Below are 21,742 nucleotides of genomic sequence, written 5' to 3'. Positions count from 1 at the left end.
AAAAAAAAAAAAAAAAAAAAAAAAAAAAAAAAAAAAATTAGCCGGGCGTGGTGGCGGGCCCCTGTAGTCCCAGCTCCTTGGGAGGCTGAGGCAGGAGAATGGCCTGAACCCAGGAGGTGGAGCTTGCAGTGAGCCGAGATGGGGCCACTGCACTCCAGCCTGGACGACAAAGCCAGACTCTGTCTCAAAACAAAAAACAAACAAACAAAAAAACTAGAAACTAAATGTCTCCCAAAGTTAGCTTGGTTTGAGCCAGGAATGATTAAGGGCAGTCTGGAGATTAAATGGAAGATGAGGGTTGGTTAGATCAGATCTCTTTCACTGTCATTATTTTCTCACTGTTATAATTTTTGCAAAGGTGGTTTCCGCAATAAAAATATTTCACAAATTTTACAAAAGCAAAGGACCATGAGGACATGAGACTGGGACTCTTCCTTGGTTCAGGGAGGGTCCTGAACCAAATCGAAGGTCTGTAAAGCTTAATCTCCATTATTTCCAAATTTGTATCACCTCTGGTGACAGCGCAAGGAAAAAACAGAAAGCAATAACGCAGCATAGGGAGTTGGGGCCGGGCATTGCAATTCTAAATAGGAGGTTGAGTGAATGGCATCAGAGCAGACACCTGAAGATGCCACGCAGATATCCAATGAGGAAGGGAATGGGAGTGGGGGCACCGCTGCATTCGATTCTAGACTTGGGTAACAGTGAGTGCAAAATCCCAGAGGTGCAGTGTGCCTCAGTGGGAAAAGCGAGGAGGGCAGCGTGACAAAGGGACCCAGAGAGTCCTGGTCACACAAGAAATCAGTGGCAGAGTAGGGACTGGAACTCGGATTTCCACTAGGTGTTGTATATGGGCAGATAGCTAAACTAAGGTCCCTCCTTGACACATACACCGGTTTTTATTGGTTTGTTTTATAACCCCATCTCTACTTTGACGGTTTCCCCCAGACTTGAACCCGGTGTACTCAAGAGCTGCCCCGGTCCCAGGCTTCGCGACACAGCTGGCCTCATCTTTGCCTGCTCCAACTTTAATGTCCAAAGTTGGGTGGCTCCTCTTTTCCATGCCCTCTTACTGCATAGGACCAAATCTCAATTTTTTTTTTTTTTTTTCCAGACCGAGTCTTGCTCTGTCGCCCAGGCTGGAGTGCAGTGGCACGATCTCGGCTCATTACAGTCTCTGCCTCTCGGGTTCCACCGATTCTCCTGCTTCAGCCTCCTGGGTAGCTGGGATTACAGGCGGAAGCTACCACTCTGGGCTAATTTTTGTATTTTTACTAGAGACGGGGTTTACGACATTTTGGCCAGGCTGGTCTCGAACTCCTGACCTCAGATGATCCACCCGCCTCAGCTTCCCAAAGTGTTGAGATTACAGGCATGAGCCATCGCGCCCGGCCAAATCTCAACTTTTATCCCCAGTAAATTTAGTCTTGTTAAGTCCGAACGTTTTAATAATTTACTCGCTGCAGGCAAACCGCTTAAACTAAATCCATCAGGCCCCCGTATCCGAATCTCCCTTACGCGAGAAGCCGGCCATCTTTTGTGTGGCATTCTTTCTGGTTTCTGTAACTTTGCCCCTCCTTTACCCCAAATACATGTCTTCATATCTCAATCTACACCAGTATCACAGATTCACCTTCTTTGAGAAGCCTCTATTTGAAGAAAAGAAAATTCAGGCTACTTGTAACCCTCTTATTATTATTATTTTTAGACGGAGTTTTCGCTCCTGTTGCCCAGGTTGGAGTGCAATGGCGCAATCTCGGCTCACCGCAACCTCCGCCTCCCGGGTTCAAGCAACTCTCCTACCTCAGCCTCCCGAGTAGGTGGGATTACAGGCATGCGCCACCACGCCCGGCTAATTATGTATTTTTAGTAGAGACGGGGTTTCTCCACATTGGTCAGGCTGGTCTCGAACCCCCGACCTCAGCCTCAGGTGAGCCGCCCGCCTCGACCTCCCAAAGTGCTGAGATTACAGGCGTGAGCCACCGAGCCCGGAACCTCTTCCTTCTTGATATGGCTGTCTCAGATGGCCAGCGGCCTCGGAAAGGCTTCCGGTTTCCCGGCAGGCCCGAGGGGGGGGGGCTGAACTTCCGGCCTCAGGACGCAGGCGCGGGCCGCTCATTTCTCTCTTTCCGGCGGTGCTCGTGAGCCCGGTAGCCATGTCGTATCCCGCTGATGATTATGAGTCTGAGGTAAGGTGGCCCTAAGCGCGCGGTGAGCTTCACGCCAGGGAGATCTGTGGGACCTCTGGATGTGGGTCCCGGCGCGAGGCAGCTTCTGGGCCGCGGCCAGCTCCGGCCTACCTGCCGCGCGGCCCTCAGGCTGCTCCCTCTGTTCCCGGCCCCTAGACAACCCTGGCTCTGCCCGCCCACTTCGCGTGTCCGGTTCGCTTGTCCTTCCCCTTTCTAAGACCGGAGACCAAGGCTTGTTAAACATTTCTGTGTTTCTGCACCTGAGTTTTTTTGGTCTGGGCTCCGTCAGGTGAAATCTCGCTGAATTCCCACAGCCTCTTGTCCTTTGCACCCGTAATGTATTGTCATTGTCTGTTTACTGTCGCTTTTCTCTAAAGCGTGTGAGTTCCTCAAAGGCAGGCACAGTGTCTTATCCGCCTCTGTATCCTTAGCTCTCTGCTTGGCATCTAGACTCTAGGATGAGCGTTTTGAATTAACGAGTTGGCGACTGTTCCTGACTGTCTCTTTCCTTCTAGGCGGCTTATGACCCCTACGCTTATCCGGGCGACTATGATATGCACACAGGTGAGACCACGGCTTAGGCTGGCTGAGTACTCGTAGGGATCAGTTCCTTTGGAATGTCTTAGAACCAGCTCTGACAGGCACCTGTTAAAAATTGCTCTTTGGTGGTCCAGGTTTGGAGTCAGTCATTACCTGCCGGTGCGTGGGGTTGTATAAAGCCTAATAAACCAGGCTTTTTTTTTTTTTTTTTTTTTTTTTTGAGACGGAGTCTTGCTCTGTCGCCCAGGCTGGAGTGCAGTGGCGCGATCTCGGCTCACTGCAAGCTCCGCCTCCCGGGCTTACGCCATTCTCCTGCCTCAGCCTCCCGAGTAGCTGGGACCACAGGCGCCCGCCACCTCGCCCGGCTAGTTTTTTGTATTTTTTAGTAGAGACGGGGTTTCACCGTGTTAGCCAGGATGGTCTCGATCTCCTGACCTCGTGATCCGCCCGTCTCGGCCTCCCAAAGTGCTGGGATTACAGGCTTGAGCCACCGCGCCCGGCCTAAACCAGGCTTTTTATCATAGTCCATCTCAGTCTCGGAAGAGAAGGATTACTTACCTGGCTATGGTTTTCTTGTGTAAACTATTAGCCAAAGAAGAAAACCTGTTTTTTTTTTTTTTTTTTTTTTTTTTTGTGATGGAGTCTCCCTCTTTCCTCCCCGGGGCTGGAGTGTAGTGATGCGATCTCTGCTCACTGCAACCTCGGCCTCCCGGATTCAAGCAGTTCTCTTGTCTCAGCCTCCCAAGTAGCTAGGATTACAGGCACCCACCACCATTCCCGGCTAATTTTTTACTTTTTTTTAGTAGAGACGAGGTTTCGCCGTGTTGTCCAGACTAGTCTCAAACTCCTGACCTCAGGTGATCCACCCGCCCCAGCCTCCCAAAGTGCTGGGATTACAGGCGTGAGCCACTGCACCTGGCCCAAAGAAGAAAATCTTGATGTGAAAAATTTAATTCAAACCAAGCCCGGATGAAATCTTTTGGGAGGTGTCTGAGGTTTCCTGAAATGTTATAGTGACTGGACTTAGTAGTCAGTGTTATCCATTGTTCTAAGTACGTTGTGTGCAATATTTTGTTTAATTCTTACAGCGGTTCTGTACATTACTGTTGTCTCCTAAAGAAGAGAAAATAGGCCGGGCGTGGTGGCTCACGCCTGTCATCTCAGCACTTTGGGAGGCGGAGATGAGCAGATCACGAGGTCAGGAGATCTAGACCATCCTGGCTAACACGGTGAAACCCCGTCTCTACTAAAAATACAAAAAAAAAAAAAAAAAAATTACCCAGACATGGTGGCAGACGCCTGTAGTCTCAGCTACTCAGGAGGCTGAGGCAGGAGAATGGCTTGAACCCAGGAGGCGGGAGCTTGCAGTGAGCGGAGATTATGCCACTGCACTCCAGCCTGGGGGACAAAGTGAGACTGTCTCAAAAAAAAAAAACAAAAAAAGAAGAGAAAATATAGCACAGAGATTTAATACTAACTTGCCACAAGTCATATATGTAGAAGGTGACAGTTATTCATTCAAGAAATATTAAATACCTGTTACCACTTACATTCCAGCAGTCTTGCCTCTCTCCCCTCTCATACTTTTCTAGGCCCTGAGGGTACATCTGAGTACAAGACAGACAAGATTCCTGACTTCCTAGACTTGGGAGAAGGGTGCAAAACAGATAATAAGTGAAAAATAACTTTAAGTCGTGGTAATATTTTTGAAGAAACAGGGACAATGAGATTGGGAGTGACTTGAGATGTTTGTATCTCTGAGTGTTCAAAAGGGAATTTTACTCAGACCTGAGTTTAGTTTCTGGGGCGGTCTTGCCATTTTGTTCTATCATGTATGTGGGTTTGAAAGCACTCTGTGTTTGTTTTATCCAACCTCCAGGAGATCCAAAGCAGGACCTTGCTTATGAACGTCAGTATGAACAGCAAACCTATCAGGTGATCCCTGAGGTGATCAAAAACTTCATCCAGTATTTCCACAAAACTGTCTCAGATTTGATTGACCAGAAAGTGTATGAGCTACAGGCCAGTCGTGTCTCCAGCGATGTCATTGACCAGAAGGTGTATGAGATCCAGGACATCTATGAGAACAGGTATGGACTACTGGCTGAAAGGCCCTCTTTCTGGGTGGGACTGGCCTGGTATTACAGTTCCTACAAATGGGGCGAGCACTTTGGAAACAGTGCTTGGGGGGTGGTCTTTGTGAGTCCTTGTGGCTAGGGACCTTTTATTTTGTTAGACTTTATTTTATTTATGTGTTTATTATTTTTTGAGACGGAGTGTCATATGTTGCCCAGGCTGGAGTGCAGTGGCAAGATCTCGGCTCACTGCTACGTCTGCCTCCCGGGTTCAAGTGATTCTCCAGCCTCAGCTTCCCGAGTAGCTGGGACTACAGGCATGTGCCGCCACGCCTAGCTACTTTTTTTTGTATTTTTAGTAGAGAGAGAATTTCATCATGTTGGCCAGGCTGGTGTCAAACTCCTGACCTGAAGTGATCCACCCACCTCAGCCTCCCAAAGCGCTGAGATTACAGGTGTGAGCCACCGCGCCTGGCCTAATTTTTGTACTTTTAGTAGAGACAGCGTTTCATCATGTTGGCCAGGCTGGTTTTGAACTTCTGACCTCAAGTGATGCACCCCCTTCGGCCTCCCAAAGTGCTAGGATTACAAGCGTGAGCCACCATACCTGGCCTGTTGGACTTTATATCCTCAGAAATTTGTACAAAGCCTAAAATAATATCACTATTAACAATTGTAATAATAGTGATTAGCGTTTATTTTATTTATTTATTTTTTTTTGAGATGGAGTCTCGCACTGATGCCCAGGCTGGAGTGCAGTGGCTTGATCTCGGCTCACTACAAGCTCCGCCTCCCGGGTTCTCACCGTTCTCCTGCCTCAGCCTCCCGAGTAGCTAGGACTACAGGCACCCGCCACCACGTCCGGCTAATTTTTTGTATTTTTAGTAGAGATGGGGTTTCACCGTGTTAGCAAGGGTAGTCTTGATCTCCTGACCTTGTGATCCGCCCGCCTCGGCCTCCCAAAGTGCTGGTATTACAGGCGTGAGCCACCGTGCCCGGCCGATTAGCATTTATTTTTATTACCAGGATAGATCTGTCAATGTTCAGTGTGTTCTTCCTGTTTTTTTACTCATTTACCCTTCACAGTAACCCCATGAAGTAGGAGTTTTTCTCATTTTACAGATGAGGAGACAGCACAGAAATAAGTCATGTAGCTAGTTTAATGGACGTGCTGAGATTTGAACCTGCAGTGTCAGGTGCCAGAGCCTAATTTCTAAACTGTGCTATGCAGCCCTTCAATGCATATCAGAGCAAGCTGAACTCTGCAGGTTTTGAGGGGCCACCATTGTGTAATGGGCATTAGAGATAGGATAGATCAGTCGAAGCTGGGATAGTCAGGAGTGACTTCACCAAGGAAATAGAATTTAAGCAAGTCAGAAGGATGGGGGAGAGAAAGCAAATCGCCAAAGGCCTATTGGATCAATGAATAGGATCTCTGACATATGTTTTCTTTTTTTGTTGTTTTGAAAGAGCTGATTGTAGTTGAAAAGCAAAGGAAACCTCGGACATTGCATGGTTTTAGGCTTCACCCTTGCCACTGTCCTGAGCCTACGTTCTATTTGGTGTGGACCCCAAGGTCCTTCCCACCCCTGCCACCCATTAGGTTGAGCTGAGATATCAGCCAGGGGGAAGAGTCACTTATGACTGAGAAGAATTGTTCTGGGGGTTCGTTAGTAAGCAGGAGAGAGAAAGGGAGAAAACTTTGTTCAGAGGTTGAACACCTCCAGCCAAAGAAGGTGTGGCTTCGAGGTCTCTCACCACTAGCAAATGGATCCAAGTCATGCGGCACCAAAAGAGATTAGCAGCCAAAGGTGTTCAAGTGACACAACATCAAAACATGCCACCAATGATGAATCCGTATCTGTACGGGTCTCCAGCAGCCTCGGTTCTTGCCTCCTCATGAGAAGGAATTCGACTGAGGGGCACAAGGCAGAAGAAGAGAGGGAGGCAAGTTTGAGAGCAGGAGTGAAAGTTTATTAAAAAGCTTTAGAACAGGAATGAAAGAAAGGAAAGGACAGGTGGAAGAGGGCCAGGTGGGTAACCTGAAAGGCAAGTATGCTGACGTGTGTTTCTTTATTCCCCAGGTCTTTTCTGATTAGAAGCATATAAACCAGTGCCTACAAAACTTAGCTGGGGCATAGTGGCGCATGCCTATAGTCCCAGCTGGTTGGGAGACTGAGGTGGGAGGATTGCTTGAACCTGGGGGGTTGAGGCTGCAGTGAGCTGCGCAATAGAGCGAGACCCTCTCTGAAAATAAAATTTAAAAATGGACCAGTGATGTTGAATAGAAATATAGCTAGACATGAATGTAATTTTAATTTTTCAGCCAAGTGAAGTGGAGATTTATTTAAAATATTATTTCTGTATGTAATCAGTATTTAAAAATTAAGGGGATATTTGCCCTTTTTTCCTTTATACTAAGTTTCCTAAATCCAGTGTGTATCAGAAATACTTGATTCATACTTAGGTTTCGTAGAGTTTGTGACTGGAAAAGTAGATTCAAATACTAAAGTAATTGCGAATAGACCTAAAAGTTTTCCAATAACTGAGTTAAGTGTTGGTTTTTAAACTTAAATGACAACTAACTGAAATATAACTTTAACTCTTTGCTTTTGTAGTAGTCACATGTAGCTAGTGACTACTGCATTGGGCAGTGCCGGCAGATACAGATGATAGCTGAAACCAAGCATCTTGTGAGTCTTTCTTTAGGAGAATGTAGTGGAGAAATGCTGGTGCCTTCGGAAGTATGTTTCTTTAGGGATGGGTGGGCAGGCAAAGAAAGGATCTAGTAAAGGAAGCAGAAAGAAAAGTGAAAAGTAGATAGTAAATTGGCAGAGAAATGTCACAGGAACCAAAAAGTCTGCAGAAGAAACTTTGAGGAAGAGAGTATCACCAGATGTTTTAGTGAGGTCCACATGAGAAAAAAGCCAGTTGAATTTGGTAACTTGGAGGGCCTTGGTAACCTTAGCAAGGTCAATGTCAATTGAGTGACGGAAGCAACAACCAGAGAGCAGTGAGGTGAGAAAGGGGAATTGATAAGTATAGGGGACACAAAGGGCCATTTAGAAGCTTTGCGTTTTGTTTCTGTGTTTTTTTTGTTTTTTTTTTTGAGATGGGGTTTCTCTTTTGTTGCCCAGTCTAGAGTGCAGTGGCACAATCTCAGCTCACTGCAACCTCCGCCTCCTGGCTCCAAGCGATTCTCCTGTCTCAGCCTCCCAGCTAGTTGGGGTTATAGGCGTGCACCACCACGCCTGGCTAATTTTGTATTTTTATTGGAGACGGGGCTTCACCATGTTGGTCAGGCTGGTCTTGAACTGCTAACCTCAAGTGATCCACCCGCTCCGCCTCCCAGTGTTGGGATTATAGGTGTGAGCCAGTGTGCCTGGCCTGTTTCAGTGTTTCTTTTCTGTTCTATTTCTGTGTTTCCCCCAACCCCCATTCCATACAGACAGAGCCTTCCCATATTGTCCAGGCTTGTCTTGAATTCCTGGGTTCAAGCGATCCCCCATACTGGCCTCCCAAAGTGATGAGATTACAGGCGTGAGCCATCATGCCTGGCCTGTTCGGTGTTTTTTAGGGGAACTTGAGCATGTTTATATGTTGGACTAAAAGAGCCAGAGAAGCAGGAGGGGTGGGGCTTGAGGAGTTTGGAGGAAAGTATTAATAGCTGCTGAGGGGATCAGGAGAAGAAAATTAAACAACCTGTTGCAGGTTTGTCAAGTAGCAGTGTTTGGATTGGATAGGCAGCAGTGTTTAAATTGGATGCTGTAGGTCTGTTGTGGCCTTGGACTGCAGCAGATTGATTTGCTTCTGTACTGATTTGCTTCTGTGTTTGGAGATGTTTGGATGTGCTCCAGGAGATGGAAACGCTATGTGTTGAAGAATGGTGGCCAGAAACGTAGTTCTCATGTCAGGAAACAGCAAGCAGTTAAATATGGCTATAGTTAATGATACAGAGGCAGGAGATTATCCTGAAAAGCTTAATGGGTCCCTAACTGATACAAAAATATTATTTTCTTGTGTTGAGAAAGATTGAAGTGTGGAGTTGGGTTACGGACAGTTGTGGACTTAAAGGGCTCTGGCCTCAGCTCTGTTTATTTGATATCTTCCCCTTTCTAAGCCTGGGTCTTCATCTGTAAAATGTTAGGATTGGCATTCTCCAGTCCTTTTGGAATTTTAGAGATTTTTTTGCTTAATTTTTAGCTGGACCAAGCTGACTGAAAGATTCTTCAAGAATACACCTTGGCCCGAGGCTGAAGCCATTGCTCCACAGGTTGGCAATGGTAGGTGTGAGCTCTTTATATCTTGTACACTGAGTGGTGTCCAGTGGCCGAGAGTCATTAGACAGAACGCTCAAGAGGGTCTCTGTCTGTTTAGCTCACCGTTTTGTATCCCCCGTGCTTGGTATATAGTAGGGCCTTAGTAAAATAACTTGTTGAAGGCTGGATGATTTAAGAGGGGACAGAGATCTCTCATATGTGGTGAAATTTAGATATTTGTACTGACTTGTTTCTATTTCCCTCTGTAATTTGGGGGTCATTACAGTCACTCTGGAATAAGCTCTCTAGCCTCCCACCTTACACTTTTTTAGATTCTGTCCTTTATATATGGGTGAGGTAGGCAAATCCAACTTCATGATTTTGCTTGTGGATACTCAGCTACCCTAGCACCATTTTTTTTTTTTTTAAGATGCAGTCTCGCTCTGTCACCCAGGCTGAAGTGCAGTGGCGCAGTCTCGGCTCACTGCAACCTCTGCCTCCCAGGTTCAAGCGATTCTCCTGGGTTCAAGCAATTCTCCTACCTCAGCCTCCCGAGTAGCTGGAATTACAGGCTCCCGCCACCATGCCCAGCTAATTTTTATATTTTTAGTAGAGACGGGGTTTTACCATGTTGGCCAGGCTGGTCTTGAACTCCTGACGTCAGGCAATCCACCCACCTCAGCCTCCCAAAGTGCTGGGACTATAGGCATGAACCACTGCACCCGGCCTGCCCAGCTAATTTTTAAAAATTTTTTGTAGATGTGGGGTCACACCTTTGTTGACCTGGCTGATCTTGAACTCCTGACCTCAAGTGATCTTCCCAGAGTTCTGAGATTACAGGCATGAGCCACTGTGCCCAGCCACATTGTCTTGATTATTGTGTTTTTGTAGTAAGTTTTGAAATTGGGAATTGTAAGTCCCCCAACTTTGTTCTTTTTTTTTTTTCCAAGATTGTTTTGACTATTCTGGGTCTCTTGAATTTCCTTATTAATTTTAGGACGGACTTGTCAATTTCTGCAAAGCAGCCAGCTGGGATTTTGAGAGGAATTGCCTAGAATCTGAAGGTCACTTTGGGGACTATTGCCGTCCTAACAGTATTAAGTCCTCCAGGCCAGGCGCGGTGGCTCATGCCTGTAATCCCAGTACTTTGGGAGGCCGAGGTGGGTGGATCACGAGGTCAGGAGATGGAGACCATCCTGGCTAACATGGTGAAACCCCGTCTCTACTAAAAATATTAAAAAATTGGGCCGGGCGCGGTGGCTCAAGCCTGTAATCCCAGCACTTTGGGAGGCCGAGACGGGCGGATCACAAGGTCAGGAGATCGAGACCATCCTGGCTAACATGGTGAAACCCCGTCTCTACTAAAAAAATACAAAAAACTAGCCGGGCGAGGTGGCGGGCGCCTGTAGTCCCAGCTACTCGGGAGGCTGAGGCAGGAGAATGGCGTAAACCCGGGAGGCGGAGCTTGCAGTGAGCTGAGATCCGGCCACTGCACTCCAGCCCGGGTGACAGAGCGAGACTCCGTCTCAAAAAAAAAAAAAAAAGAAAAAAAAAAAAAAAAAAAAAAATTAAAAAATTAGCTGGGTGTGGTCACGGGCGCCTGTAATCCCAGCTACTCGGGAGGCAGAGCTTGCAGTGAGCCGAGACTGGGCCACTGCACTCCAGCCTGGGCAATAGAGCAAGACTCCATCCCCCCAAAAAAAACACGAAACACAAAAAAAACAGTATTAAGTGCTCCAGTCCATGGATATGGGATGTCTTTGGTTGCGTTCACCGACGTTTTGTGTTTTCAGTGTACAAGTCTCTCATTTTGTTTTTTGAATGTTTTTTGCACATTTACTCCTTTTTTTTTTTCTCCCTAAGACAGAGTTAGGAAGTCTCGCTGTGTCACTCAGGCTGGAGTGCAGTGACGCGATCTCTGCTCACTGCAACCTCTGCCTCCTGGGCTCAAGCAGTTCTCCTGCCTCAGCCTCCCGAGTAGCTGGGATTACAGGCGCCCGGCTAATTTTTATATTTTTAGTAGAGATGGTGTTTCACCATGTTGGCCAGGCTGGTTTTGAACTCCTGACCTCAAATGATCCACCCGCCTCAGCCTCCCAAAGTGCTGGGATCACAGGCATGAACCACCACGCCTGGCCTGAACATTTACCCTTAATTGACTAAACACAGAATGAGTTGAAAACTCATTCTGTGGCTGGGTGTTGTGGCTCATGGCTATAATTCTGGCACTTTGGGAAGCTGAGGTGGGAGGGTTACTTGAGGCAGGGAGATTGAGACCAGCCTGAGCGACATAAGGAGACCCCCTTCTCTACAAAAAAAAAATTTTTTTTTTGAGACGGAGTCTCACTCTGTTGCCCAGGCTGGAGTGCAGTGGCCGGATCTCGGCTCACTGCAAGTTCCGCCTCCTGGGTTTACGCCATTCTGCCTCGGCCTCCCAAGTAGCTGGGACTACAGGCGCCCGCCACCACGCCCAGCCAGTTTTTTTGTATTTTTTTAGTAGAGACGGGGTTTCACCATGTTAGCCAGGATGGTCTCAATCTCCTGACCTTGTGATCCGCCTGTCTCGGCCTCCCAAAGTGCTGGGATTACAGGCTTGAGCCACCGTGCCCGGCCTAAAAAGAAAAATTTTTTTTTGAAAAATTATCCAGGCATGGTGGCACATGCCTGTAGTCCCACCTACTCGGGAGGCTGAGGTGGAAGGATCACTTGAGCCCTAGAGGTCAAGACTGCAGTGAGCCATGATAATACCATTGCACTCCAACCTTGGCAACAGAGCAAGACTGTCTTCAAACAAACAACATTCTGAAATTAATATTTTCTTTCTTCCTTTCTTCTTTCTTTTTTTTTTTGACACACGGGTCTCACTATGTTGCCCAGGCTGGAGTGTACTGTGATCATGGCTGACTGCAACCTCTGCCTCCTGGGCTCAAGCGATCCTCCCACTTTAGCCTGCCGGGTAGCTGGGACTGTGGGTGTGCACTACCACGCTCTTCTAATTACTCCTGTGTGCTGGTTTATTTATGCACTTGGACGGCAGAAGTCTCTAAATGGAGAAGGGAAATAGATCTGAATGAGATCTTAATTTCATCGACGGAGATTGAGATTGATGGAGTCAAATGAGAAGTGGATTTTCTCATTGCATGTATTCTTGAGGCATATGCATAGCAATTTAGATGTTGTTTAGTCTTCAAAATTACCTTTATTCCTCCCCACCGAAGAGCTAAAGCAGCCAGGATACCCCAGTTTTATGGATAGTGAAGTACCCCTCTGCCATCTCTTTCAGATGCTGTCTTCCTGATATTATACAAAGAATTATACTACAGGCACATATATGCCAAAGTCAGTGTAAGTATTTAAGTGTCGCAGTGTTTTTGTTTTTTTAACTCTGTGCTATTTTTGTCCCTAGAACACAGTCATTTGTTTATATTGGTTCAGTGTCTAGGCGTGATTGGCCTGTTTTTGAGTTTTCTCTTAAGAAATGGTGGAAGGAACAGTTTAACCCAGAAAGCTGTTCCAGACACACCAACCTGTATAACCTATGCATTCTTTTAAATTTGTCTGTCCCCACAATTCTCCTGGACTGGGCAATCACCCATGCACTGGTTATAGGCTGCCATCCTCATAGGGTATTTCCAGGCACCTGCTGCTGCTTCTGCTTGGGGTTCTTTTTCCCTTCAGAGCACTGAGCCTCCGTTTCTCTGAAATGTACATAACACTGTCACTGTATGCCAAGCACAATGCTAGGCAGTTAGCACACATCTTCACATATCTCATTCTACTATCAATCGTGCAAAGTTGGCACCTGAGGTGCCAAGAGGTTACTTTTTCTCAAACTCATCCAGCTAGTAAGTGACAAAACTCCTTGACTCTAGACCAGCTTGTTATAACATCAGTGTTCTACACATTATCCCAACTTTGGGCACTTGCTAGATTCTGTTCTTCCTGACTTCTAAATTATAGAGTGCCTAAAGTTTCTTTCTTTTCTTTTTTTTTGAAACAGAGTCTCGCTCTGTCGCCCAGGCTGGAGTGCAGTGGCGCAATCTCAGCTCACCGCAAGCTCCGCCTCCCAGGTTTATGCCATTCTCTTGCCTTAGCCTCCTGAGTAGCTGGGACTACAGGTGCCCGCTACCATGCCTGGCTGATTTTTTTTGTATTTTTAGTAGTAGAGACGGGGTTTCACCGTGTTAGCCACGATGGTCTCCATCTCCTGACCTCGAGTTCTGCCCGCCTCAGCCTCCCAAAGTGTTGGGATTATAGGCGTGAGCCACTGAGCCCGGCCTAGAGTGCCTAAAGTTTCTTAAAATGCCATCTGTACTATTTAAGGCCAGGCATGGTGGCTTGGGGAGGCTGAGGGCAGATCACCTGAGGTCAGGAGTTTGAGACCAGCCTGGCCAACATGGAGAAACCCTGTCTCTACTAAAAATATAAAAATACAGAAATCAGCTGGGCGTGGTGGCAGGTGCCTGTAATCCCAGCTACTTGGGAGGCTGAGGCAGGAGAATCGCTTGAACCTGGGAAGCGGAGGTTGCAATGAGCCAAGACTGTACCACTGCACTCCAGCCTGGGTGACAGAGCGAGATTTTGTCTCAAAAAAAAAAAAAAAATGCCATCTGTGTTACTTATATACACCAATGACTTAATCTCTATCTTTAGCCTCAGTTGCCCCACTGAAGTCCAGACTTGTATATTCAACTGTCAACATCTGCACTTGACTGAGAGTCATCTCAAGCTTAACACATCTAAAACTGAATTCTTATTTTCCCTCTAGTTTTTCCCATGGTAATCATCTCAATAAACGCTACCGTTAATTACCCAGTTAATTGGACTAAAAACCTTGGCATTATTTTTTACTTTTTCTTTTTTTTTTTTTTTTTTGAGACGGAGTCTCGCTCTGTCACCCAGGCTGGAGTGCAGTGGCCGGATCTCAGCTCACTGCAAGCTCCACCTCCCGGGTTCACGCCATTCTCCTGCCTCAGCCTCCCGAGTAGCTGGGACTACAGGCGCCTGCCACCTCGCCCGGCTAAGTTTTTGTATTTTTAGTAGAGACGGGGTTTCACTGTGTTAGCCAGGATGGTCTCGATCTCCTGACCTCGTGATCCGCCCGCCTCGGCCTCCCAAAGTGCTGGGATTACAGGCTTGAGCCACCGCGCCCGGCCGACATTTTTTACTTTTTCTGACATGAAATCCAGCAAATCCTGTTCAGTTCTGTCTTCAACATACTTCTTTTTGTTGTTTTGTTTTATTTTGTTTTGTTTTTGAGACGGAGTCTTGCTTTGTCGTCTAGGCTGGAGTGCAGTGGCATAATCTCGGCTCACTGCAACCTCTGCCTCCTGGGCTCAAGCGATTCTCCTGCCTCAGCCTCCCAAGTAACTGGGATTACAGGCATGCGCCACCACGCCTGGCTAACTTTTGTATTTTTAGTAGAGATGGGGTTTCGCTTGTTGCCCAGGCTGGTCTTGAACTCCTGACCTCAGGTAATCCGCCCGCCTCGGCTTCCCAAAGTGCTAGGATTACAGGCGTGAGCCACTGCACCTGGCCTTCAACATACTTCTTGAATCAGCCACTTTTCACTGCCACACTGCTGCTCACCTAGTTCAAGTCATTATCTCTTCCCTGAATTATTGCAGGAGCTGCTTACCTGGTGTCAGTTTCCACTCTTGGCTGTTTATGCTCAACATAATAACCAGCATGATCCTTTTGCTACATGTTTTCATCAGGTCACTCCCTCCCAATCCTACCATGACTTCCTAGCACATTTACTAATTCCAGGTTTTAGCCCTGTTTCCCTTCTCAGTCATTTCCTGAAACTTCCCCTCCCTCCCTGGGCTCCTGGCAATATTCTGTGGCATTTCAGAGTACTTATCTCTTATACATTGTTATTATTTGTTTATTTAGGGGAGGGAGTTTCCTCATCTACTAGAAGGTTAACTCCACCGGGTATGCATGTTGTCTTGTTCACTAATGTAACCAGTACCTAGAAGAATAATGTCTGATCATAATGGTGTTAATTGAGCATGTGTGTGCTTGCATGCATATGTAAATGAAGGAAATTGGCACCAGGATCTCCACCTAAGGAGGTCCTAGTTTCTCACAGTTACTCACCCCTCTTCTTGAGGATCACTTGATAGGGCTAGAACTCCTGCCTTGGCCACAGGAGCCACTGTCAGTAGTGGTAGGTGGAAAAGTGCTTGCTGCCAGAGTAAGGGGCCTTGTCTTTCTGGCATCCCAGTGGGATCTCTGACTACTTTATCTGATAGAAAGTAAAGATACCTGGCTGGGCGCGGTGACTCACGCCTGTAATCCCAGAATTTTGGGAGACAGAGGTGAGTGGATCACAAGGTCAGGAGTTTGAGACCAGCCTAACTGATATGGTGAAACCCCGTATCTACTAAAAATACAAAAATTAGCCAGGTGTGGTGGGGCGTGCCTGTAGTCCCAGCTACTCGGGAGGCTGAGACGGAGGAATCGCTTGACCCCGGGAGGTGGAGGTTGCAGTGAGCTGAGATCGCAGCACTGCACTCCAGCCTGGGCTACAGAGCAAGACTCTGTCTCAAAAACAAAAAAGAGTAGATTCCTACTGCCATTGATGCTGAAGTTCAGGTGCTTTGTGGATATGCTAAGAGTCTAGCCATTATGTGTACATTGCTTTTTTGGGAACACCATGACACCATAGCCCATAGTATAGCTGCTTTTACCACCTCTAATCTCTCTGTTCAGTCTGTAGATGAAGATTCAGCAGAAGTTTTTTGATGCTATAATCTTTTTATTAGGTACCAGGGCTCCCACATAAATGACCAGTTTTAAGCCCCTGGGGAGTAGTTTTTCATTGAATATGCTTAGATTGTGCTTAATGTATTAAGCACCTTACATAATTTTTTTTTTTTTTTTTTTTTTTTTTTTTTTTTTTGTGAGACAGAGTCTCGCTCTGTCGCCCAGGCTGGAGTGCAGTGGCCGGATCTCAGCTCACTGCAAGCTCCGCCTCCCGGGTTCACGCCATTCTCCTGCCTCAGCCTCCCGAGTAGCTGGGACTACAGGCGCCTGCCACCTCGCCCGGCTAGTTTTTTGTATTTTTTAGTGGAGACGGGGTTTCACCATGTTAGCCCATGTTGGGATGGTCTCGATCTCCTGACCTCGTGATCCGCCCGTCTCGGCCTCCCAAAGTGCTGGGATTACAGGCTTGAGCCACCGCGCCCGGCCCATAATTTTTTTAAAACATAGATGGGGTCTTGCCATGTTTCCCAGGCTGGTCTCAAACTCCTGGGTTCCGGTGATCTGCTCACCTCAGCCTCCCAAAGTGCTGAGATTATAGGCGTGAGCCACTGCACCCAGCTACATAATCTTACTTAATTGTGACTAGTCAACAATCTTTTGCCCACATTTTACAGAGAGATTAAATACCTTGTGAGAACCCCACAGTTAAGAGGTAGGACTGACTCCAAAGTTGTTTCTTCTCCATCACAAATACATTGTTCATGGTATGGTTCCCCAGCTCAGAAGCCATCAGTGGTTCTCAGATGCAAGCAACATAAAGCCCAGACCAAGGGTCAGCCACCTTCTCTGTGGAGGGTCAGATAATAAATATTTTACGCTCGCAGGCCATGATGGTTTCTGTCAAATCTGTTCAGCTATGTCTTTGTAGCAGTTATAACCAATATGTAATGAGTGGGCATGGCTGTGTTCCAGTAAAAGTTCTTTATTTACAAAACAGGTGATGGAATAGACTTGCAGGCCCCCTGACCTGGATTCTTGTTTGGCATTGGAAGACTGCTACATTCCTGGCCCATAGTCCAGTGATGCCCGGTGCAGCATTATCTTCTCTAACTCACTAGCCTTTAGGTGCCACAATTTAACTTCTTCGCCTTTGCTAGTGTGGTTTTTTCCTGAAACAGTTTTCCTTCTCTCTGCTTTGCCAGATCATCATGCCTGCTCTGAGGGTCATTTAAGGTCTGTTGCTGTAGAACCTAACCTCATGTTGCAGTATTCAGTGCCTCGAATGCTATAGGACTTTGTCTTCCCTCTCACTTGTGTATTTACATACTACCAAGGAGAGGACTGATACCAATTCTAATGTATTTGTTCACAGCTATCACAGTATACCATGGGTAAAACACATTAAAATTAAATATCTGTATCTTGATATCTCTGTTTTCTTTACAGGGGGGACCTTCCTTGGAGCAGAGGTTTGAATCCTATTACAACTACTGCAATCTCTTCAACTACATTCTTAGTGAGTCTGAGATTTGGCCAAGGGGTTGTGTGTGGTTATGATGAGGTTCAGCATTGGCCTCCAGCTTTTTTTTTTGTTTTTTGTTTTTTTTTAAGCAGGATCTTAATGTGTAGGTGGGAAAAGGGGAGGTCTTGTGATTCATGGTCCTTTTCAGAGAGAAATTACAAAGTATTCTGCAGCCTATGGAATGGGCAGAGTCATTGCTTTGAATCTGACTTTTCTGTGATCTCCTGCACAGATGCCGATGGTCCTGCTCCTCTTGAACTACCCAACCAGTGGCTCTGGGATATCATCGATGAGTTCATCTACCAGGTATCTGGTCAGCCTTAGCCTAATTTGAAGTAATTGGTCCATGCCACGAATAGCTGTTACTATTGTTTTTGTAAAAAAGCTGCATGGTGTAAAAATATCCCCATTATAGTATAAAATACCCCATGGCAGTAGACTCCAGTTTCAATTAGCTTTCTGAAGAGAAAGTGAAGCCTAAGCGCTCCAGATAGGAAGCTGGAAGTCGATAAGTTCAGCTCCTGACGGTCATCAGGCTCTTACTTGACCTTGTTAGGTGGTCTGGCTGGAAGAACACAGGCTTTGGAGCCAGGTGGAAGTGGATTCTAACCTGAGTGCTGCCACCTGCTGGTAGCTCTGTAACAGGGATGTGCTACTTAAACTAGGAGCCTCACTTTCTTTTTTTTCTTTTTTTTTTTTGAGACGGAGTCTCGCTCTGTCACCCAGGCTGGGGTGCAGTGGCTGGATCTCAGCTCACTGCAAGCTCCACCTCCCGGATTTACGCCATTCTCCTGCCTCAGCCTCCCGAGTAGCTGGGACTACAGGCGCCCGCCACCTCGCCCGGCTAGTTTTTTGTATTTTTTAGTAGAGACGGGGTTTCACCGTGTTAGCCAGGATGGTCTCCATCTCCTGACCTAGTGATCCGCCCGTCTCGGCCTCCCAAAGTGCTGGGATTACAGGCTTGAGCCACCGCGCCCGGCTGCCTCACTTTCTTTACCCACACAATGGAAATGTTCTGTACCTTTTTTTTTTTTTTTTTTTTTAAGAGGGTCTCATTCTGTTGCTCAGGCTAGAGTGCAGTGGTGTGATAATAGCTTACTGCAGCCTAGAACTACTGGGCTCAAGTGATTTTCCCACCTCAGCCACCTGAGTAGCTGCCACTACAAGGCCCGGATATTTATATTACTGTAGAGATGAGGGTCTTGCTGTGTTGCCCATGCTGGTCTTGAACTCCTGGCCTCAAGTGAGCCTCTTGATTTGGCCTCCCGAAGTGAGCCACCATGCCCAGCCATCCATATCTTGATTGTGGTGGTGGTTACTTAAGTGTATGCTTGATCAGAATACAATAGAACATTTTCATCACAATGAGAATATCACCTGCCTCAGAAGTTACTGCTCAAGGTCGACTAAGAACTGTGCCAACGGTGAAACCCCATCTCTATTAAGAAATACAAAAAAACTAGCCGGGCGAGGTGGCGGGCGCCTGTAGTCCCAGCTACTCGGGAGGCTGAGGCCGGAGAATGGCGTGAACCCGGGAGGCGGAGCTTGCAGTGAGCTGAGATCAGGCCACTGCACTCCAGCCTGGGTAACAGAGCAAGACTCCGTCTCAAAAAAAAAAAAAAAAAGAACTGTGCCAAATGCAAATAAAGGACAGCAGCTGTGTGGCCTGGGGGTGAAAGTTCAGATTTTTGCTGTTTACTGGCCTTTTTTTTTTTTTTTTTCTTTCGAGATGGAGTCTCGCTCTATTACCCAGGCTGGAATACAGTGGCGTGATCCTGGCTCACTGCAACCTCTGCCTCGTGGGTTCAAACGATTCTCTTGTCTCAGCCTCCCAAGTAGCTGGGATTACAAGCACCCACCACCATGCCCGGCTAATTTTTGTATTTTTAGTAGAGACGGGGTTTCTCCATGTTGGCCAGGCTGGTCTTGAACTCCTGACCTCAGGTGATCCACCGTCCTCGGCCTCCCAAAGTGCTGGGATTACAGGAGTGAGCCACCGTGCCTGGTTTACTGGCCCATTTTAAAATGGTAACATGTTCTGTTGTGGGCACATTACTTAACCACACTGTGCATTGGTTTCCCCATCTCTAAAACAGGAATTGCTGTGAATGTTACTGAGATACTACGTATAAAGTGCTTAGGATAGTGCCTGTCACAGAATAATTAATACATGTTGCCTGTTCATTGTGATGATGTTCAGTGCCATCATTATTCTTTTCCATCTTATTTAGCCCAGTCTTTCTTTTTTTTTTTTTTTTTTTTTTGAGACGGAGTCTGGCTCTGTAGCCCAGGCTGGAGTGCAGTGGCCGGATCTCAGCTCACTGCAAGCTCCACCTCCCGGGTTCACGCCATTCTCCGGCCTCAGCCTCCCGAGTAGCTGGGGCTACAGGCGCCCGCCACCTCGCCCGGCTAGTTTTTTTTTTTTTTTGTATTTCTTAGTAGAGACGGGGTTTCACCGTGTTAGCCAGGATGGTCTCGATCTCCTGACCTCGTGATCCACCCGTCTCGGCCTCCCAAAGTGCTGGGATTACAGGCTTGAGCCACCGCGCCCGGCCTAGCCCAGTCTTTCTATTTAAAAATACAAACTACAAGGTTGCTCACAACTGTAATCCCAGCATTTTTGGGGCCAAGGCAGTAGGATCTCTTCAGTTCTGGAGTTCGAGAAATAGAGACTACAAAACATAAAATAGACTGGGCGTGGTGGCTCACGCCTGTAATCCCAACACTTTGGGAGGCCTAGGCGGGCGGATCACGAGGTCTGAGATGGAGACCATCCTGGCCACGATGGTGAAACACCATCTCTACTAAAATACAAAAAATCAGCCGGGCGTGGTGGTGTGCGCCTGTAGTCCTAGCTACTCGTGAGGCTGAGGCAGGGGAATCACTTAAACCCGGGAGGCGGAGATTGCTGTGAGCCGAAATCTTGCCACTGCACTCCAGCCTGGCGACAGAGTGAGACCCGGTCTCAAAAAAAAAAAAAAAAGTATGTCATTTGACAAAATAAAATTCTTTTCCCCCTTTGTGCTCTGTCTATAGCTCTAACTGGTTATTTCAGGATAAATTGGTATCTTAATAAAGATGTTATTGGAACTCCATGAACCAGGGAGACGTTGGGTATACAAAGTGCTGAAGTGTTAGGAGTGGTGAGCTGAGAAACCTTCATAGTGCTCCTTGAGAAAGAGGCTTCCTGCTCAAGATTAAGCTTCAGTGCCTTTTATAGCAAAGACCACAAACTGCACTGGCCTTGTTTGCCCTATGGCTCCTTGGCTTGTGACATCCTCTTATTTGGAATACTTATAGATGAATAGCAGTCCTTTTGACTTAGAGCAAATGAAGAAGGATCATCCGTGCTGATTTTCTTTATCCCTCTTAAGATGATCATAATTCCCTGGGCTTAGCCGGTGTTCTCGTTAAGGGGCTTACGGTGCTTTCTAACAAAGACTGTCCAGTGAGGGTCAGTGAGTGCCTGGTGTATTTCCTCCTGGCCAGGTAGATGCCACATGGGGTAGGTGGCTCTTCCTTGCCACTCTCTTTCATTGGTTTTTGTTTTTTCAAACTACAGATATAGTGAAAGTGCCTGCCTTCCTTGCTTTTGCAGAGGTATCAATTACTGTCTGGAAGGAAAGGCACCTTGTTGATGTCTCTCAGGCATTTACGTAAACATGACTATATAAAGAGAGATCGCCTCAAAAATGGTTACGTACTCTATTGTGCTATTTGTTGTGACTTGTTAACACTTAAACCATGTTTTCATAGACCTGACTTGTTCTTTTACTGCAGTATGCGTGCTGTGGGTATACCATGCCTCCGATGATGAACGTTTGGGTTGTCAGTTTCCACAGTTACAGACAGTGAATCAATGAATATCCATATATATGTTATACGTAGGCAAATTTTTAGGGATCACTACCTAGAAGTAGAATTGTGGCTTGAACGATACTTACTTTTTAAGTTTTTTAAAGTCAGCTTACTGAGGTGTAGTTTTTTTCTTTATTTAAGTAAAGATGAGCCACCGGCTCGTGCCTGTTAATCCCAGCACTTTGGGAGGCCGAGGCAGGCAGATCATGAGGTCAGGAGTTCGAGACCAGCCTGACCAACATGGTGAAACCGCCGTCTTTACTAAAAATACAAAAAAATGGCCGGGCGCGGTGGCTCAAGCCTGTAATCCCAGCACTTTGGGAGGCCGAGACGGGTGGATCACGAGGTCAGGAGATCGAGACCATCCTGGCTAACACGGTGAAACCCCGTCTCTACTAAGAAATACAAAAAACTAGCCGGGCGAGGTGGCGGGCGCCTGTAGTCCCAGCTACTCGGGAGGCTGAGGCTGGAGAATGGCGTGAACCCGGGAGGCGGAGCTTGCAGTGAGCTGAGATCCGGCCACTGCACTCTAGCCTGGGCTACAGAGCGAGACTCCGTCTCAAAAAAAAAAAAAAAAAAAAAAAAAAA

General features: G+C 46.9%; 2 protein-coding genes across 4 annotated transcripts in view; one reads left to right on the top strand and one right to left on the bottom strand.

The window, feature by feature from the left end:
* The window catches only part of ANKRD54 (ankyrin repeat domain 54), a 25,929-nt gene extending 23,908 nt beyond the window's left edge, over positions 1 to 2,021 (bottom strand). Inside the window, exon 1 of the mRNA XM_025398915.1 lies at positions 931 to 2,021. Coding sequence (XP_025254700.1) covers positions 931 to 1,063 — 133 coding nt within the window. The 5' untranslated portion in view covers positions 1,064 to 2,021. The remainder of the gene's footprint in view (positions 1 to 930) is intronic.
* EIF3L (eukaryotic translation initiation factor 3 subunit L) overlaps positions 1,565 to 21,742 on the top strand; it is a 44,492-nt gene continuing 24,314 nt past the window's right edge. The window contains exons 1-7 of one of the 3 annotated variants that reach the window (XM_025398909.1): positions 1,565 to 2,189; positions 2,705 to 2,753; positions 4,609 to 4,819; positions 9,008 to 9,087; positions 12,347 to 12,408; positions 17,221 to 17,290; positions 17,529 to 17,602. In XM_025398909.1, the coding sequence (XP_025254694.1) occupies positions 2,157 to 2,189; positions 2,705 to 2,753; positions 4,609 to 4,819; positions 9,008 to 9,087; positions 12,347 to 12,408; positions 17,221 to 17,290; positions 17,529 to 17,602 (579 nt within the window). In that variant the 5' untranslated portion in view covers positions 1,565 to 2,156. The remainder of the gene's footprint in view (positions 2,190 to 2,704; positions 2,754 to 4,608; positions 4,820 to 9,007; positions 9,088 to 12,346; positions 12,409 to 17,220; positions 17,291 to 17,528; positions 17,603 to 21,742) is intronic. The other 2 variants (XM_025398911.1, XM_025398910.1) reach the window with 2 other exon arrangements.

Source organism: Theropithecus gelada, chromosome 10, assembly GCF_003255815.1.
Source record: "Theropithecus gelada isolate Dixy chromosome 10, Tgel_1.0, whole genome shotgun sequence".
Classification (NCBI taxonomy): Eukaryota; Metazoa; Chordata; class Mammalia; order Primates; family Cercopithecidae; genus Theropithecus; species Theropithecus gelada.
This window is presented reverse-complemented; position numbering and strand designations above follow the sequence as displayed.